This window comes from Phascolarctos cinereus, unplaced genomic scaffold (genome assembly GCF_003287225.1).
Source record: "Phascolarctos cinereus isolate Bilbo 61053 unplaced genomic scaffold, phaCin_HiC Scaffold_9;HRSCAF=440, whole genome shotgun sequence".
Taxonomy (NCBI): domain Eukaryota; kingdom Metazoa; phylum Chordata; class Mammalia; order Diprotodontia; family Phascolarctidae; genus Phascolarctos; species Phascolarctos cinereus.
Genome location: NW_027556402.1, coordinates 174,994,609 through 175,012,306, shown reverse-complemented (window position 1 = coordinate 175,012,306; position 17,698 = coordinate 174,994,609). Strand labels below are relative to the sequence as shown.

At 35.7% G+C, this 17,698-nt stretch overlaps 1 protein-coding gene across 2 annotated transcripts in view; it reads right to left on the bottom strand.

Annotated features, from left to right (window-relative positions):
• ADGRA3 (adhesion G protein-coupled receptor A3) overlaps positions 1-17,698 on the bottom strand; it is a 150,622-nt gene that overhangs the window by 61,917 nt on the left and 71,007 nt on the right. Inside the window, exons 8-10 of one of the 2 annotated variants that reach the window (XM_020992518.2) lie at positions 16,427-16,591; positions 10,899-11,100; positions 6,596-6,751 (exon numbers count right to left, since the gene is read on the bottom strand). In XM_020992518.2, the coding sequence (XP_020848177.1) occupies positions 6,596-6,751; positions 10,899-11,100; positions 16,427-16,591 (523 nt within the window). The remainder of the gene's footprint in view (positions 1-6,595; positions 6,752-10,898; positions 11,101-16,426; positions 16,592-17,698) is intronic. The other variant, XM_020992529.2, reaches the window with a different exon arrangement.

The following is a 17,698-nucleotide window of genomic DNA, read 5'->3' as shown; positions in this document are numbered from 1 at the left end:
GTAAATGTTTCCAGGTTTTTCTGAGAGCATCCTGCTTGTCATTTCTTCTAGCATAATAGTATTTCATCACAATCACATACCACAAGTTGTTCAGCCATCCCTCAATTAATAGGGATCCCCTAAATTTCCAATTCTTTGCCACCACTAAAAGAGCTGCTATAAATATTTTTGTACATATAGATCCTTTTCCTTTTTTTTTTTTAATCTCTTTGGGACACAGAACAAGTAGTGGTATTGCTGAGTCAAAGGGCATGTATGCTTTTATAACACTTTGGGCATACTTTCAAAATTATTCTTCAGAATGGTTGGATCAGTTCACAACTCCACATTAGTGTCTTAATTTTCCCACATCCCTTCCAACATTTATCATTTTCCTTTTCTGTCATATTAGTCAATCTGATAAGTGTGAGATGGTACCTCAGAGTTGTGTTAATTTGCATTTTTTTTTACTTTAAATTTATTTATTTTTAGTGTTCAACATTTACGTCTACAGGATTTTGAGTTCCAAATTTTCACCCCATCTCACCCCTCCCCCCACCCCAAGATGGCATTCATTCTGAACATCCCTTCCCCTAGTCTACCCTACCTTCTTTCTCTTCCCCCCTTCTCTTATCCCCTTCCCCTTCTGCTTTCCTATATGGCAGGACAGATTTCTGTACCCCATCTCCTGTATTTCTTATTTCCCAGTTGCATGTGAAAACATTTTTTTTAAATGTGTTTTTAAAAATTTAGGTTCCAAATTTTCTCCCTTCCTCCCTCCCCACCCACCCTCATTGAAATGGCAAGCAACTCAATATATGTTATACATGTGCAGTTATGCCAAACACTTTCATAGTAGTCATGTTGTGAAAAACTAACTCTATTTCCCTTAATCCTATCCCGCCCCCCCCCAGTTATTCTATTCTTTCTTTTGACCCTGTCGCTCCTCAGAAGTGTTTGTTTCTGATTATCCCCTTTCCCAATCTGCCATCCTCTCTATCATTCCCCTGCTCCCTTATCCCCTTCTCTTCTCATTTTTCTGTAGGGTAAGACAGCTTTCCACACCCAAGTGAGTGTGTATGTTATTCCCTCCTTAAGCCAAATCCTATGAGAATAAGATTCACTCATTCCCTCTCACTTTCCCCTGTTTCCCCTCCACTGTAAGAGACTTTTCTTTTGCTTTTTTGTGAGATAATTTGCCGCGTTCTATCTCTTTCTCCTTCTCCCAGTATAATCATCTCTTAACCCTTATTTTTATTCTCCAGATATGACCCCATCATCTTCAACTCACCCTGTACCCTCTATCTATCTATCTATATCTACATATATATTTATATATATACACATCAAGCATTTAAATGTGTTTTAAATTAAAGCTATTTCTATATCTACATATATATCTACACACATACACACACACACACACACACACACACACACACACACACACAATTTTTTCCCTCCAACTACCCTAATACTGACAAAGGTCTCATGAGTTATAAATATCATCTTTCCATGCAGGAATGTAAACAGTTCAACTTTAATAAATCTCTTATGATTTCTCTTTCCTGTTTACCTCTTCATGTTCCACTTGAGTCTTGTATTTGAAAGTCAAATTTTCTATTCAGCTCTGATCTTTTCATCAAGAACACTTGAAAGTCACTGAAATTTTTTCCCCTGAAGGATTATACTCAGTTTAGCTGGGTAGGTGATTCTTGATTGTAATCCTATCTCCTTTGCCCTCCAGAATATTATATTCCATGCCCTGTGGTCCCTTAATGTAGAAGCTGCTAAATCTTGTGTTATCCTGATTGTGTTTCCACAATACTTGAATTGTTTCTTTCTGGCTGCTTGCATTATTTTCTCCTTGACCTGGGAACTCTGGAATTTGGCTACAATATTCCTAGGAGTTTTCCTTTGGGGATCTCTTTCAGGAGGAGATCTGTGGATTCTTTCAATTTCTATTTTGCCCTCTGGTTCTAAAATATCAGGGCAGTTTTCCTTGATAATTTCTTGAAAGATGATGTCTAGGCTCTTTTTTTGATCATGGCTTTCAGATAGTCCAATAATTTTTAAATTCTCTCTCCTGGATCTATTTTCCAGGTCAGTTGTTTTTCCAATGAGATATTTCACATTGTTTTTTAATTTTTCATTCTTTTGGATTTGTTTTACAGTGTCTTGATTTCTCACAAAGTCACTAGCTTCCAATTGCTCTATTCTAATTTTTAAGGAAGTATTTTCTTCAGTAAGCTTTTGGACTTCCTTTTCCATTTGGCCAATTTTGCTTTTTAGGGCATTCTTCTCCTCATTGGCTTTTTGGACCTCTTTTGCCATTTGGGTTAGGCTATTTTTTAAGGTGTTATTTTCTTCAGTATTTTTTTGGGTCTCCTTTAGCATCACTCTCAGTTTTTCCTCCACTTCTCTTACTTGCTTCTCAGAATCCTTTTTGAGCTCTTCCATGGCCTGGGACCAATTCATATTTTTCTTGGAGGCTTTGGATGTAGGAGCTTTGGCTTCATTGTCTTCTTCTGGTTGTGTGTTTTGATCTTCTTTGTCACCAAAGTAAGATAATATAGTCTGACACTTTTTGCTCTATTGCTCATGATCCTGGCCAATTACTAGAGTAGTAAAGTCTTTGTTAAGGTAGGAGTCTGTTTCCAGTGTGGAGAAAGTACTGTCCCAAGCTTCAAGGGTTTTGTGCAGTTGCTTTCAGAGATACTTCTAAGGACCTGTAAATTTTCAGTTTTTCCAACGTGCTATGATCAAGGGTGAGGTGTTTACTCCTTTCCTGGATGGTGCTCTGGTCTATAAGTGACCACAAACACTTTTTTCTGCCTTGGAACTGTGAGGAAGATTTTCTCTGCACAGCCACTACAAGCTCCACCACGCCAGTGCTCCTCCTCACCCCAGGACCACCACCCAGAACTGTGACACAGATCCAAGCAGGGGCAAAGCAAGAGAATCCTGCACCAGCAGAGAGATCCCTGCAATCCCCCTCTGATCAGCCATTCGTTTCCCCCTCAGTCTGTGGGCTGGAAGCTCAAGAGGCAGTGCCCACCCCGGGCCACGCTTGGGGAATGGAGCTGAGACCCCAAGTTCCTCTCTCAGCACTGCAAAAACAGACTTTTCCCACTGACTTTCTAAGTTGTCTTTGGCATTCCTGAGTTGAGAAGTCTGGAATCTGCCACAGCTGCCTTCGATTCAGTCCTCTGAGGCCTGCTCCAGGTTCACTGGGGCCTGCGCGCCCACGCCAAACTTCGCTCCTCTACCAGTCCCGTGCGATATACCTTTCCAATCAACCATCCAGGTTGTGTTGGCTGGAAATTTGTTTCACTCTGTCTTTTTGTGGGTTCTGCTGCTTTAGAATTTGTTTAGAGCCATATTTTATAGGTATCTGGAAGGGTTTAGGGGAGAGCTCAAGCAAGTCACTGCTTTTACTCCACCATCTTGGCTCTGCCCCCACATTTTTATAATCAATAGCAATTTAGAGCATTTTTATGTAACTATAAATGGTTTTGATTACTTCTTAAAATTACCTGTTTGTATCTTTCAACCATTTGTCAGTTGAAAAATGGCTCTTATTTTTCTAAATTTCACTAAATTCTCTATATAATTGAGAAATGAGGCCTTTATCTGAGAAACTTGCTGTAAACATTTTTGCATATTTACGATTACTAATTGTGTATTTCCCTGCACATCATCCCCCTCCCTTTATCCTACTCTCTCTCCTTTCACCCTGTCAATCCTCTAAAGTGTTTTGCTTCTGACTACTGCCTCTCCTTATCCACCCTCCTATCAGCCCCACCCCCACTTTCTCTTATCGCCTTCCCTTCCTACTTTTCTTTAAGTGAGATAGATTTCTATATCCAACTGAGTGCGTCCATTCAGACAGAATGAAGAAATACAGTTTGTCAGATAAAAAGACTGAGAAATGGCTAAACTTGTTGAGGCACATGAATATAATGGAATACTACCACACTGTAAGAAACAATGAAAATAATGCATACAAAGATGCACAGAAAGACTTATATGAACAGATGCAAAATGAAATAAGTAGAGCCAGGAAAAAAAAATTTTATATATATGAACAATGATTATAACAATGTGAATGTTGAGAATAATAACTAGCTTTCATAGGTTTGCAAACGTATCTCATTTTGAATGTTACAACAATCCTGTGAGATAGGTGCTATTAACATCTCCATTTTAAAGATGAAGAAATTGAGGCTGATAGAGATTAAATGACTTGCCTAGTGTTATGTACTTAGTAAGCATATGAGGAAGGATTTGAACTCTGATATTCCTGACTTTGAGTCCAACACTTTATCCACTATGTCACCTAGCTGTAATAACCACCAAGCCATCAAAAATGAATGGTGCAAGATAATACAGAACAAGCTTGACCTCATGTGGTGGCACCCACCCATTGCCTCAGCTATAGAGTGAAGGTCACTTAAGTAGACCACTTAAGCAAGGAAGTTCTGGGCTAGTAAGCTATGCCAATCAGGTGTCTCCACAAAGATCTGTGTCAATGTGGTGAGCCTACAAATAGCCCCTTTATTGTCAGCCTGGGCAATATGGGAAACCTAGCCTTGGGGGAAAAAGTGAACAAGCTAGACCCCAAGAAAAGACATGAGAAGACAACTTCTCCCACACCATTACACAGCTGGTTTATGGGTGTGGAACTCTAAATATAGTGTCATTTTTTTTAATGTTAATCAGTTTTCTTGATTTGTTTTCTCTTTTATCAAAGTTCTTTGTTATAAGGGATAGCTCTGGTGAGCATGGGAATGTGAGGAAATCCAGGTGATATAAAAACAAAAAAGATATTAATAAAAAGCTTTAAAAGAAAGAAGAGAATAACGGAATACCCATCCCATACAAACCACATCTTAGGAGACTGAAGAAACTGACAGATGTAACTGAAGTAGTGATCTTTGAAAGATGGTAGAGAATGTAAGAAAGTACCACAAAATTGGAGGAAGGCAAAATCGTGTCCAGTTGTTTTTCTTTTCTTTTTTTTTTTAAAGGGTGAGGGGCCAGGGAAAAGAAAATGAAGTTTGTTAACTATAGGATACTGAACTTAATGCTGGAAAAATTCTACAACTTTACAAGGTGATTGAATATTGAGAAAAGAAAATGATGATCACAAAGAACTAGCATGACTTCATTAAGAATATGTCATATCAGACTAATGTCATTTCCTTTTTTAAACTGGGTTACTAGACTGTTACATATCAGAGAAATGCTAGAAATATAATTTACCTAGATTTTAGCAAAGCATTTGACAAAATCTCTTATGAAATCCTTGTAGCCGCAATAGAGAAACATGGGCTAGACAAAAAAAGTTAGGAAACTCTGACCTAGGGCAAGTTCTGCCATTAATTAATTAGCTGTGTAACCTAGATCAAATCACTTAACTTTTTCTGGCCCATCCTTAATGTTCACACCTGTAAAATGAGAGGATTGAAATAAATTATCAACCGTTCCTTTCCACAGGACAAGTGGTTGCATGAATAGAGTTTTGGTCTTGAAATTAGAAAGACTGAGGTTCCCCATATGTCTGTCATTTACTAGCTCAGAATCCCTGGAAAGAGTGTCACCTCTATGTTCCCTGGACAATTCCTTAAGGCTTAGGCTGGTTGTCTATTTGCCTTGGTGAAAGAAGTTTACATTCTGGAAGTTTCCTACAATGACAAAATCTGAGACCTTCTAGGAATTCCTTTAAGTTCTTTCTAGTTCTAACATTCTAAAGCTCTAGGACCAGTTATAGCTATTGGCAAGCTATTTGTATGAAGTCTTTCAGTGCCTAAAAAGTTTGATACCTTGGGTGCCCTGAATAACAGAAGCAACTTATAAATTGCATAAATGGATTTCAAATTTCTAGGATATAGCCTAAATACTATCTTGAGGGATACAGCAAAATCAGATTCTTGAATTTACTGAAAACAAACATTCTCCAGTTACTGCTAAGTAACTTCCAAACTCTGTCTCTGTACCTGGAAATCATGTTTTAACAAAAAATATTACTTTGATGAGTATACAACAGTATACAGTATTAAAATGATCCCACTAAAATCACATACTTTCAAACTTGAGAAAGCTTCACCTAGACTTCTTAAAACATGTCTTTATGGGAATGTGACTTTGAATTTCAAAAACCTCCTTAGATAAGATTTCTTTTTTCAAAGATTTTACAAGTTATGCAATGTACCATATACTTTCAATTCCTGGAATCTATATTAGCACAAAGAAGACTAAAATTGACTGGAGAAAGAAATCTTACGAGAACAAATGAGAACTCTTGGTTCTTTAGTGTTTCTGTGTATGTGGTGTGGTTGCACTAATGTCGGTTTCTTGGATTCTTCCATGACAATGCTGGGTGCCTTGTTGGTTGGGGAGTCAAAAAGCTTTCAAAATCAGTACACTGTGATAGGTTTGACATTTCCTCAAATGTGACCTTGGAATTAAAATCTACTATCTGTTCAAATTCAAAATTAATATAAAACATTAATTTAAAAAGTAATAAAATTAACAGCTATGTGAAAAGGAAGGTCCAAATTGTAAGTGCTATATTTCTAATTTCCATTTTTATATAGTTGAACTAGGAAAATACCTCTTTTGATTTTTCCTCTTTGGTGAATCTTCCAAATTTTTCTATCATTTCAGCCACAAATAAAACATCCATTTTGTCAGAGAAATTTGCTGCCTCCACAGTGTAAGCCAAAAGCTGCCTAGCTGTAGCCACAGCATTGGTAAGATTGAGGGGCATCTAAATAAGAAGCAAATAATATATTCAGCTACTCAACAACAACAAGAAAAACACTACTGCTGCATTAAAATAAATTTCAGTTCTTGCCTTTTAGCTCCAAAAATGACATTACAAGAAAATACTTTATAATTTATTCACCATGATCAATAACTTTATATTTACAGAATAAAAAAGCTTAGTATCCTGAACCTCCAGAAAATAAGAAATAGTTTTTTTTAATTTGTTTTATTGATGCCTTCTGCCTTTATGTCATAGTCATTTCTCGACTTCCTCTAAAATGAACCCTCCATTGAGACAAAGAAAAAGAAGTAAAAATATACCATATGGCAAACCAATCTGATGTACACAATATTTTATCCATAGTCCCACCTACTTAAGTACCTATAAGAGGAGGTATACTTCATCATCTACTCTCTAGAAACTTTAGTTGATTTTTCAAATACTCAGGATTTAACTTCCTCTTAGGGATCTTTTCATTTATATCCTTATAGTCACTGTGCATACTGCTCTATTAGTTCTACTTGTTTTCTTCAGCATCAGTTCACACAAATCTTTCCAGTTTCTCTGAATTCCTCATATCTGTAATTTTTGTTTCATAATAATATTCTATTATTATTATAATTTAGTGTAAGTTTTTTTTCAGACATTTCCCAATTGATAGTGACTCAATTTTCTTTCACATTTTTTTTACAAGTACAAAGAATACTGTTACCAGTATCTTAATAGGTACTGGACATTTCTATCTTTGACTTGCTTAGGGTATAATACCCACTGTGGGATCACTGTGTCAAAGGGTATAGATAGCTTATTCACTTTTCAAGAGCATGTCCAAACTGAAATGTAGAAAAGTTAGGCACTTACTTCACAACCCAATCAACAGTGTATATCACCAGTATATCTGTTTCCAACAATCTATCCAATATTAACTGTTTCCATTTTTTGTTTTCTTTGTTAATTACACGGTACAAAATAAAAACTCAAGAGCTATTTTAATTTGCATATTACATACAATTAGTGATTTGGAACATATTTTCATGTAGTCATTTACTGAGTGGAATTTTTCTTCTGAAAATTCTTCAAATTCTTCAGCCTACCTATTGGTTGGGAAACGTTCTTAGAGTTACATAAATAGGAAATATATAAAATATAAACAGCCCTTGATACCAAGAAGTTTACAAGCATATAAGAACTGTGAAGCAAGGCTGTATAAGTACCTAATGAGCAATTCAAACCAAGTGTGCAGGATTTCAGAAAAGAAGAACTCCCTTTTAACAATGAGGGAATACAAGTTTCATGGTAGGATTAACCAAGAACACTTTCTAGAGAGGAGGTAAAGATTCTTCCTCTAGCAAAGTGAAGGCTAGATCAGGTACAAAAGGTATCACTGATGAATGGAGACTAAATACTGAGACTGGCTTATAAGGCCTTGGCTAGGCAAGTTAGAGACAAGAAGGATATTTCTCAGTCAAGAAGAAGAAACATGAGCCAAGAATGGGCAATTCCAGTGGCTGGAGCAATATGGTAGTCAGGAATGAAGTCAGGGACTTCTTACCAGAACAGAAAGACAGAATGAGGAAAACTGTACGTGGAAATCAAACCACGGCAGATGAGAGAACTGACAGATATGCAGAGGTATACTGGTAAATGTTAAACAACAAACTTCTAAGTTTAATCTGAATTATTAACATTTTCTCTATCATTTTCTTAAGCCTAGACAAGCAACAAAAAAATACATCAAGCACTGATTTGTAGCTTGCAGATTTCTAAAGTGTAAATGCTCACAATGAAATTTAACAATTGGCTCTTCCAGCTAGCTTCACCAAACTCCTGTAAGTATGTATGGTAAACAACCTATAGATGAGACTAGAGAAGGTAATAGAGGGTAGAAAGGTAAAGATTGCACAGAAGTCAGGGATGAGAGGTAGAATTTTCTTCTTTCTTAACAGAACATGCTATATAGATGAAGGCCTGTTGGCAAGAGAAGCTTTCTCTTTAGGACTTCCTGAACACCCCATCCCAGTATTAAAGGTATCTGTATTAACTGAGGCAGGAGCATCATCTCATTTAGAACAGGAATCCTCCAAGTCTATCTTAGTCAGATATGGGCTCTTAATAGGGTCTGGATGGGATGAGAATCATCCAAACTCCAGACATCATAACCTAATGATTTGTAATCCAGAAACAAAGTCCCTCCAAAGGAATGTTTTCTTGGGGCCCTATGGCAAGTTTTCATAGAGGGCATGACATTTGATCTGAGCCCTGAAGATGGATAGGATCTTCTGTTGTAAGGGGTGGGAAGGACAGAATTAAAAATAGAGATGATACGAGCAATGACACTGAAATCAGAAGCCAGAAGATACATGACAGGGGGTGGACTGATAACTAATTTGATTAGGGTATAAAGATCTTTTAAAAAATAAAAAGTTAGAAAGATAAAGTGAGGACCTGAATGTCAGACTAAGGAATTTTAACTTTATCTTATAGGTAATGGAGACCCACTGACTGTTTTTGAAGTATAGAGACACAAAATCAAAGAAGTACTTTAGGAATATTAATCTGGAGGTGCCATGAAGAATGATCTGCGCTTGGTAGGAACACAAAAATCAATTAGGAGGGTATTGCAAAAATCCAAAAGAAAGATAATAAGGCCCTGAAAAAGGACTGAGGCAGTGGAAATAGAAAAGATAAATTTGAGAAAAGTTTTTTTAAAAAAGTAACAACACTTATCAAATGATTGAATATGGGGGAGAGGGGATGAAAGAAGAGTCAAAGATGACTCCAAGATTTCCTGGCTGAGTGAATGGCAGAATGACAGTAGAGAGGAGAGGAGAGATGGGGGAGAGGAGGAGAGGGATAAGGAGGGGAGGGGAAGGGAATGGATGGAAGAGAAAGTTAGGAAGTTTAGATTAGAAGTTGGTTTGAGAGGAAGAATTCTTGCAAAATTAAAAAGAACCCTAACAACAATTGGCAGTTTTTTACAACTAAACCAATGTCTATTGTCTTCTAGACTATGTAAAGGAAGGGATGAGTACATCAATACTGTAGTTCATGAAGACATTCTGTTTCAAAAGTTGTTGCACTGAATTTTACCACACTAAAACTATTTTGCAAAAAGTTAACATCCAAGATTATCAAACTCAAACCCACTGAATAACCTGTTGAAGAGCAAAAGAGATCATCTTTTCCTTACTAGTCAGAATAAAATGTTGCACACTATGTTTTATTTATGAATGTGTGATAGGGTTTCCCAAGCATCATGGCACCTTGAAATATTTTCAAAATAGGTCCATGGCAAAGAGATCCATGCACTACTCAAATTATATTTATCTTAAATTGTTGAATCCACTGAGTTGTAACTGCATTTGAACATTTGGAAATTTTATGGTTAGGAAGCATTTAACTTCAGAAAGAGAAAAATATTCTAAGTAGAGATTCATAATTTTCATACAGAATAGAAAAAAAATGGGTTCCTTTATGCAGAAAATTTATCATCCATTATAAGGAACTGGATGCACTAATGCCTTGAGATTTCACTCATTAGAGAGATCAACTTGTATATAAACAGGCATATGAACAGCAGGGCTAAATTGAGTTAAACTGATGGAACCTCATTCAGAAATATAATTGAGGCCCAGCCATAAGGAAAACAAACTTTTTTTCATCAAAGTTTCATTATTATTAGTTTAATCTATCAATAAAATTTTACTAAGTACCTGCCATGTGCTTTGCTTTAAGAGATATGGAAACAAACAAAACCAGAGGAAACAAGTGTCTGCAGCTCACCCAGCACCACAGATGGCATGTGTTCCTCTGTAACTCACACATAAACAAAATCAGTACAAAGTAATTTTGGACAGAAGGCACTGGTAAGCTGGGCATGGAGAATCAGGTACAAGATGCAATTTGAGCTGAGCTTTAAAGGAAACTAAGAATTTTAGGAGCAGAGACGAGAAGGGTAAACACTTCAGGAAGGATGCTGAAGTCTACTGTATATTATATGTGAAGATCAATGAGAATAAAAGTCTGACTGAAATTATTTTGTAAAGATAGAGTATAAGTAGCATATACTCATTTGAGGAAGAAATTCTTATTTACTTGGATCTGATGAAAATGCTCCATAAACTTTAATGAAAAATACATCAGTTACCTGATTAAACATATACAAAACTCGGGTGACATCATTTGCATACTGGCATCGGGAATAGTCATCTTCGGCCCAAAAGCCCCCTCTGTCACATCTGCGCCAAGCTTTTCTCTCGTCCTGTGGGTTTCCAGGATAAATACTACTGCCAGGAGTGTTACGAGTACACAGTAGGTAGGCAGTAATGCCTGCCAATGTTCTAGGCCACCTGGAGATTTGAAGGCAAAGGATTAAAAGAAATTTACATAACAAGGGTAGAGATAAAGAAAATCAAGCACTAGGACAATGAATAAAAGCCATTTTAGAGCTAAATATAAGAAACACTTCTTCTCAAGCTATATGTTACACTTATTTTAAAATTTCTAAATAGAATGAATTCTAACCAAAAAGAATAGATGGGGATTTAGTAGCGGAGAAGGAAGTAAAGCCTCTCCCCCCCCAGGCTGGAAGTGTACTGGCACTCACAGGCTCAATGACTCTAAATAGCATAGGAGCTTTAACCTTCTATTTCCAACCTGAGCCACTTTGCCCTTCCCCTTTAGCGTGTAACATGATCCCCCTATGCCCCATCCAGACATTCAACATAATAATGCTGGACTTAGGACAGATACCCAATAGCCTAAGCCCACTGCAACTCAGAACTCCTCAGCTCAAGCAATCCATGAGCCTGAGTTTCCCAAGAAACTGACGTTAGAGGTAAACACCACTATCACCAGCTACAACAGAATTTCTAAAGTTTCTGCTGACAAAAAAGAAAGTTTAAGATAATTATCCAGAAAAAATATTTTTTTTGTTAGACAGCAATGCAATAAATGAAATTAAGTGGAACATATAATTATCATGACAGGCAACATATTGAGTTGGATAGAGAAAGAACCAGAATCAAATCTGTAGTTTGTGTGGAGCTATGTAACTATGGGCAAGTGACTAACTGCTTTGAAAACAGGGCCAATGTCATATATATCTATGTCATCAGTGCCTAGTATAGCATCTTGCACATAGTAGCAGTTTCATAGATATTTCATGAATTAAATTAGACAACAAATATAATTTATTATTCTGGGGAGGCAAAATGCTAATGTTCTGTTGGCTAAGTGAGAAGAAAAAGATGGCAAATCCATACAGACTGTGTTTATTACTAGAAAAGAAAAAAATATTTGACAAATAACAAAGTATTAACTAAGATAATTTAGAAATTACTTTGAACCTGCTCTGGGTGATGGGAATACCATCAAACAGGGTCCCTTCCACATAGACTGAGTTAGTTTTTCCCTAAAAGCTGTCCCTACAAATTGATTGGTCTGTGGTAAGAGGATCCAAGCTTTTCACACAGCTTCCCAAGTCATCTAAAGCATAAAAGGGCAAGCCCACGAGGAGTTAGTGTCCCGCAGACTGCTATGCTAGTCAATATCCCTTCCTTCTGACTAGGCACATTTCCATACAGACAAAGTATGTTGCTTCTCTGAACCAGCGTTATACTGAGTATCCTTACCATGCTATTGCTAAGTGTTAGACAGTCTATGAATGCCACATTTTGTCCAAAGCCTAAACCATCCAACCAGCCTGATTCAAGTCTGGCCCAGAATACTTTGGATAGGCTATATCTAGTCCAGAAGTCAAGATTAACGTAAAAGATATTAAATAAAAGTAGATATTAAAAAAAAACAGGTAATCCCAATACCAACAAGAAGACACATAGTAGTACACTTAGTAAAGTTTCCCATTGCTAATAGCATTGATATGAGAAAGCATGCAGTAGTGGTGGTTGGGGTGAGGGAATCCAGCAGTAGAGGGCTACAATGATATCTGGAATAGAAGTGGCTGTTGGCAATAAGGAAAAGTGAAAGGTTGGGTAAAGGTCCAGCCCCAATTCAAATCAGTCAGCAGTGAAACTGATAAAAGACAGGAAAATGAGCGACAATCTTTAGAAAAGACTAAAACGTAATGAATAAATATTATATGGTGAAGAACAGTGCCTCAAAAATTCCTGAAGAAAGCAATACCAACAGGATAACTCCAACCAAAAAAAAAGAAAAGAAAAAGAAAAAAGAAAGAAAAATGCAAAGAAATAGAAAGAAACACCAGAATGATTCCCAAGAGAGAATCAAATTTAAAAATAACGATGGCTAGAATACCAAAAATGAAATTTTTTTTAAGTTTAAGCCAGGTAAGTAGACAATTTAGATCTTATGACAGAAAACTCTCTAAAACAATTGCTACTCTAGATATGAGAAATGCTGATTTTATAACTCAAACATAAAAAAAGATACATTTGTCAGAACAGAATCAAAAGACAGCAACACTGGAAGAATCCCACTCATGGTAAATTAATCTGAAGAGACAATGTTGGATTACAAGCCTCCCAGAAGGACTTGCTAAAATTAAATGATCTAATACCTAAGATAACTTCCAAAACTCCTTAGAAATGGAGGGCAAGTTACAGATCAAGATAATAGGAAATCAGAAACAAATTTAACCTATTAAAAAACAAGTCACACTTCATCAACTTCAAACAAAAAATATGTATACAGTTCAAGAGAGTCTTTCATCTACAAAGGAAAATCAAATTGAAGTTGTTCAAGACTATTCCTCATTAATCAAAAGAAGAAAAACTAATATAGCCCAGGTTTACATTTTTAACTACATACTTTAAAGCATGAACAAATGAGAAAGGAAATTGCTATTCTAGATCTTATTTTGACTAACAAGGAGAAGCTAGTTGCTGAAGTAAGATGGAATCCACAGAGTAGGAGCAGCTTACGTTCTATCTGAGAATTCATGACACAATTGAGAAAAGAATGCTAAGACTAACATAGCTCTAAGTTCTGGGATTGAGAAATTCAAAGAAAGCATAGGTAGGATACAATGTTCTAAAATCCTACAAGGAAATTAAACCTACAAAAAATGGGACACTCATGAATCATATTCTGAAAACACAAAATGAATCAGTTCTAATGAGAAGGAAAGAAATTATCTAAAGAGACCAGTTTGGAAACACAGGGAATTTAATCAACTTAGATATGAAAAAGAAAAAGACTAAAGATAGAAGAAAACGCAGGTAATGCAGCATGACTACAAAAGCAAGGAACGTTCCTATAAGGATAGTGTCAGAACACTAAAGTTCAAAATTAGCCAAAAGGCTAGGTGGAAAAGCTATGAATAACAAAAATGCTTCCAACAGCCATTAATATTGAATGGCTATTCAATCAACAACTGCTTGCTTGATTACAAAGGACTGAGTGGGAGCAAAGGAAATAGACATAAAAAGCTTTTTCCAAAAGTCTAAATTTGGCTAAGAAAGGAAGATCATGACAGGAGGCTAAGTTGAGCCGATGTTTTGGTCTAGTGGAAGACTTTTTAAGGATAGGAGATGGAGACCTGAGCATATGTGGAGGCAAAAGAGAAGGAATTATCAGAAAAGGAGAGGCTGACAATTAAAGAGAGAGAAGCAATGACTGAGAGGTAAATATGCTGAAGTCAGAAGGGAATGGGATCAAATGAACATGCAGAAAGAGGGCTTAGCCTTGACAAGTAAATAGTCTATCTCATCAGATATATACAGAAAATACTATTAACACTATGTATAATAGTACACTGTAAGCATTAATGCTCTAAAGAATATATGTAAAGAAATTTACATGAAAACTTTTTTATATATTTAAAAGGAACAGAAAGTTGTACATAGTAGATTGCAGTTTCATGTGCAATCATCTTTTTTTGTACTACATTAAAGAAATGTTTGTTTTATTCCATAAATTAAAAATAAACAAATGGAAGAATATATTATATAATATTTTATACCATATATTACATATTACATTATAACTATCATATAATTTTATAAGAAATCACATATATACATACAGATACATAGCCACATATGTATATTACATGGTGTATTGGGGAGAAAGGTATTTTTTTTAGCTCAGGGGACAAAGGACAGAAACACAACAGTGACAGGGGAATGGAGTATTTCCAGTCACAAGGAATCTAGAGAACAAAGCCACAGTAGTAGAAAAATGTGGAGTGTGGCTGGGGACAGTAAATAATCTAATTTGCCTGAAGCATAAGCACTATGACATATGGCTAGAAATCAGGTTGTGGATGGCCTTTAATACCATACAAAGAAATATGAATTTTATTCAAAGACAACAAACACCAGGTTCTGATGTGAAGGACTGATTTAGGAGTGATGCTAGGGGGAATAAATGTAGGTTGGAAGATCTGTTAGAAAGCTACTGTAATAGTCCAGATGGGGAGTTATCAGGACTTATACTACGCAGTAGGAAGAGAGAAAAAACAAGGTTAGAAACAACAATTTATCAAACTGGCTTTAGCATTATATTAAGAAATAACAGATCCAACCATTCTGGACAGCAATTTGGAACTATGCCCAAAGGGTTATAAAACTGTGCACACCCTTTGATCCAGCAATTCCACTACTAGGTCTGTATCCTAAAGAGATCATCAAAAAGGGAAAAGGACCTATTTGTACAAAAATATTAATAGCAGCTCTATTCTGGTGGCAAAGAATTGGAAACTGAGGAGATGCCCATCAATTCAGGAATGACTAAACAAGTCGTGGTATATGACTGTGATGGAATATTATTGTAATATAAGAAATGACAAGCAGGATGATTTCAGAAAAATCTAGAAAGACTCACATGAAATGATGCAAAGTGAAGTAAGTAGAACCAGGAGATCACTGTACGCAGTAACAGCAATATTCTATGATGAAGAACTGTGAATAACATGGCTTATCTCAGCAAATACCTAATGATCCAAGACAATTCTGAACGACTTATGATAAAAAATGTTACCCATCTCCCAGAGAAAGAACTGATAGTGTCTGAATACAGACTGAAGCATACTACTTTTCTTTCATTCTTTTTGTTTGTTTGTGTCTTCTTGTACAAAATGACTAATATGGAATTTTTTTACATGATTGCACACGTATAAACTTTATCAAGTAGCTTACCATCTCAGGGAAGGGGGAAAGAAGGGAGGGAGGAATAGAATTTGGAACTCAAAACTCAAAAAAAAAAAAGTAAAAATTGTTTTAACATGTAATTGGGGAAAAATAAAATATTTTTAAAAAGAAATATGAGTTATTCATATAATGGGCTTGGGCTTCTTATGACTTCAGGAAATATACAGTCACTAAGTTGTCATAAAGTACAATACCATTATTGCTAAAGTACAGTAGTCCTAAAATATAACCCAAAACAGACTCTAAGTTTACATAATATCTTAACTTCCTCTGGCCAAACAAATTTATTTATAATACTGAAACAATTTATATAAGCAATGTGTTATTTCAAATTATAGTTTCAAAATACAATAATCCAACAATGATAAATGACTGCTTTAATAGGAAATAGCTTTATTTCCTTAAATATATTAAAATACTGGATAATTGACCTTTAACAACTCAAAATAATGAAAACAACAGAGAAAGTAACTTTAAATTAACACTCAAGGTAGGGCAGATTAAGAGCAAATCATAATATCTTAATGATTTCATCATGACTAACCTGAAATCACCTTTATTGTTTATTATCCTCTCTGGAGGACAGTACTGGGCAGAGCTTTCTAATACCACAATGTCAACCGTTCTGGTGTTGTTTCCACGTCGAGTTTGCACATGACAGCCCCAGTTTCCAGTGGATCCTGCCTGAATGTTTGAAATAGTTAAGGCACTGTAGAGAGAAATTAAGGACACACACACACACACATACACACACACACACAAAATATCATTAGTTACTGTCAACAAAGTCATTAAAAAAGTAAGTTCTATGAAATGCTATATATTTTGCTCAAAAAAGCTAAGGGAAAAAAACTCAGTTGTGAAACAAAAGCAGAAAAATAATTTTTGCTTTAAGTTATACCTACACACCAAGAAAAGGGAGGAAGAAAAAAAAGTACTCTGAGGAAACAGAAAGTTTTCCTAAAAATCTTACCAATTAATCTTAAACTACTAAAATGCCTATTTCTTTTGATTACTTTTTACATATTAAATATTTTCTAGTCTCATTTTTTTTGCCCATCACTGTCACTTCCCAATTAAGAACCTACATACATACTCAGAGTCCTCCCTTGCAACAAAGGAAATAATTAAACCAAACAAATTGGTACATTAACCACAGTGAAAAGTGTATATAATTGTAGTACCCTCTCTGAGCTACCCCAAACTAAATAAAACTGGAGGGCTGGATCTCACAGAGAATGACTACTACCACAGGTTTAAGGTACTCTGTGAGTCTACACTACTCAAGATACAACATAAGCCTCCACCAGTATGTTAACCTTTAATTGTGTCACAAGGCAATTATATATGTATGCCAAAGTAAAGCATGTATGCCAAAGTAAGCAGCTAGCATTCAGAGCTGCCATTAGAAATCCAAACAATATACAAAAGTAAAATAATTTTCACATATTTTTGTAAAAGGACTTTATCAATAGTAGGCGGAATTTAATAGGTATTAATTCCAAATCTAATATCTGTAATTAGCATTTCCAAAAGTGACTACTAAAAGTACTTTACAAGATTGTAGTTAGCTATTCATATTTTTTAATATCTGGCTCTAATTTATCTTATTAATTTATGTAACATCAGCCTTGACAGAAGGTAGGATTTATGTTTATCTGCTTATTAAAGTTGTTTTTTAAATTTTTTGTATTTTTTGTTACATTTTTAATTCCAAGTTGTCTCCCTGCCCCCTCCCAACTCCATATGAGAGACAGCCAACATTTCATATAGCTATATATAGTAGAACCATATAATACATACTTCCATATATCAG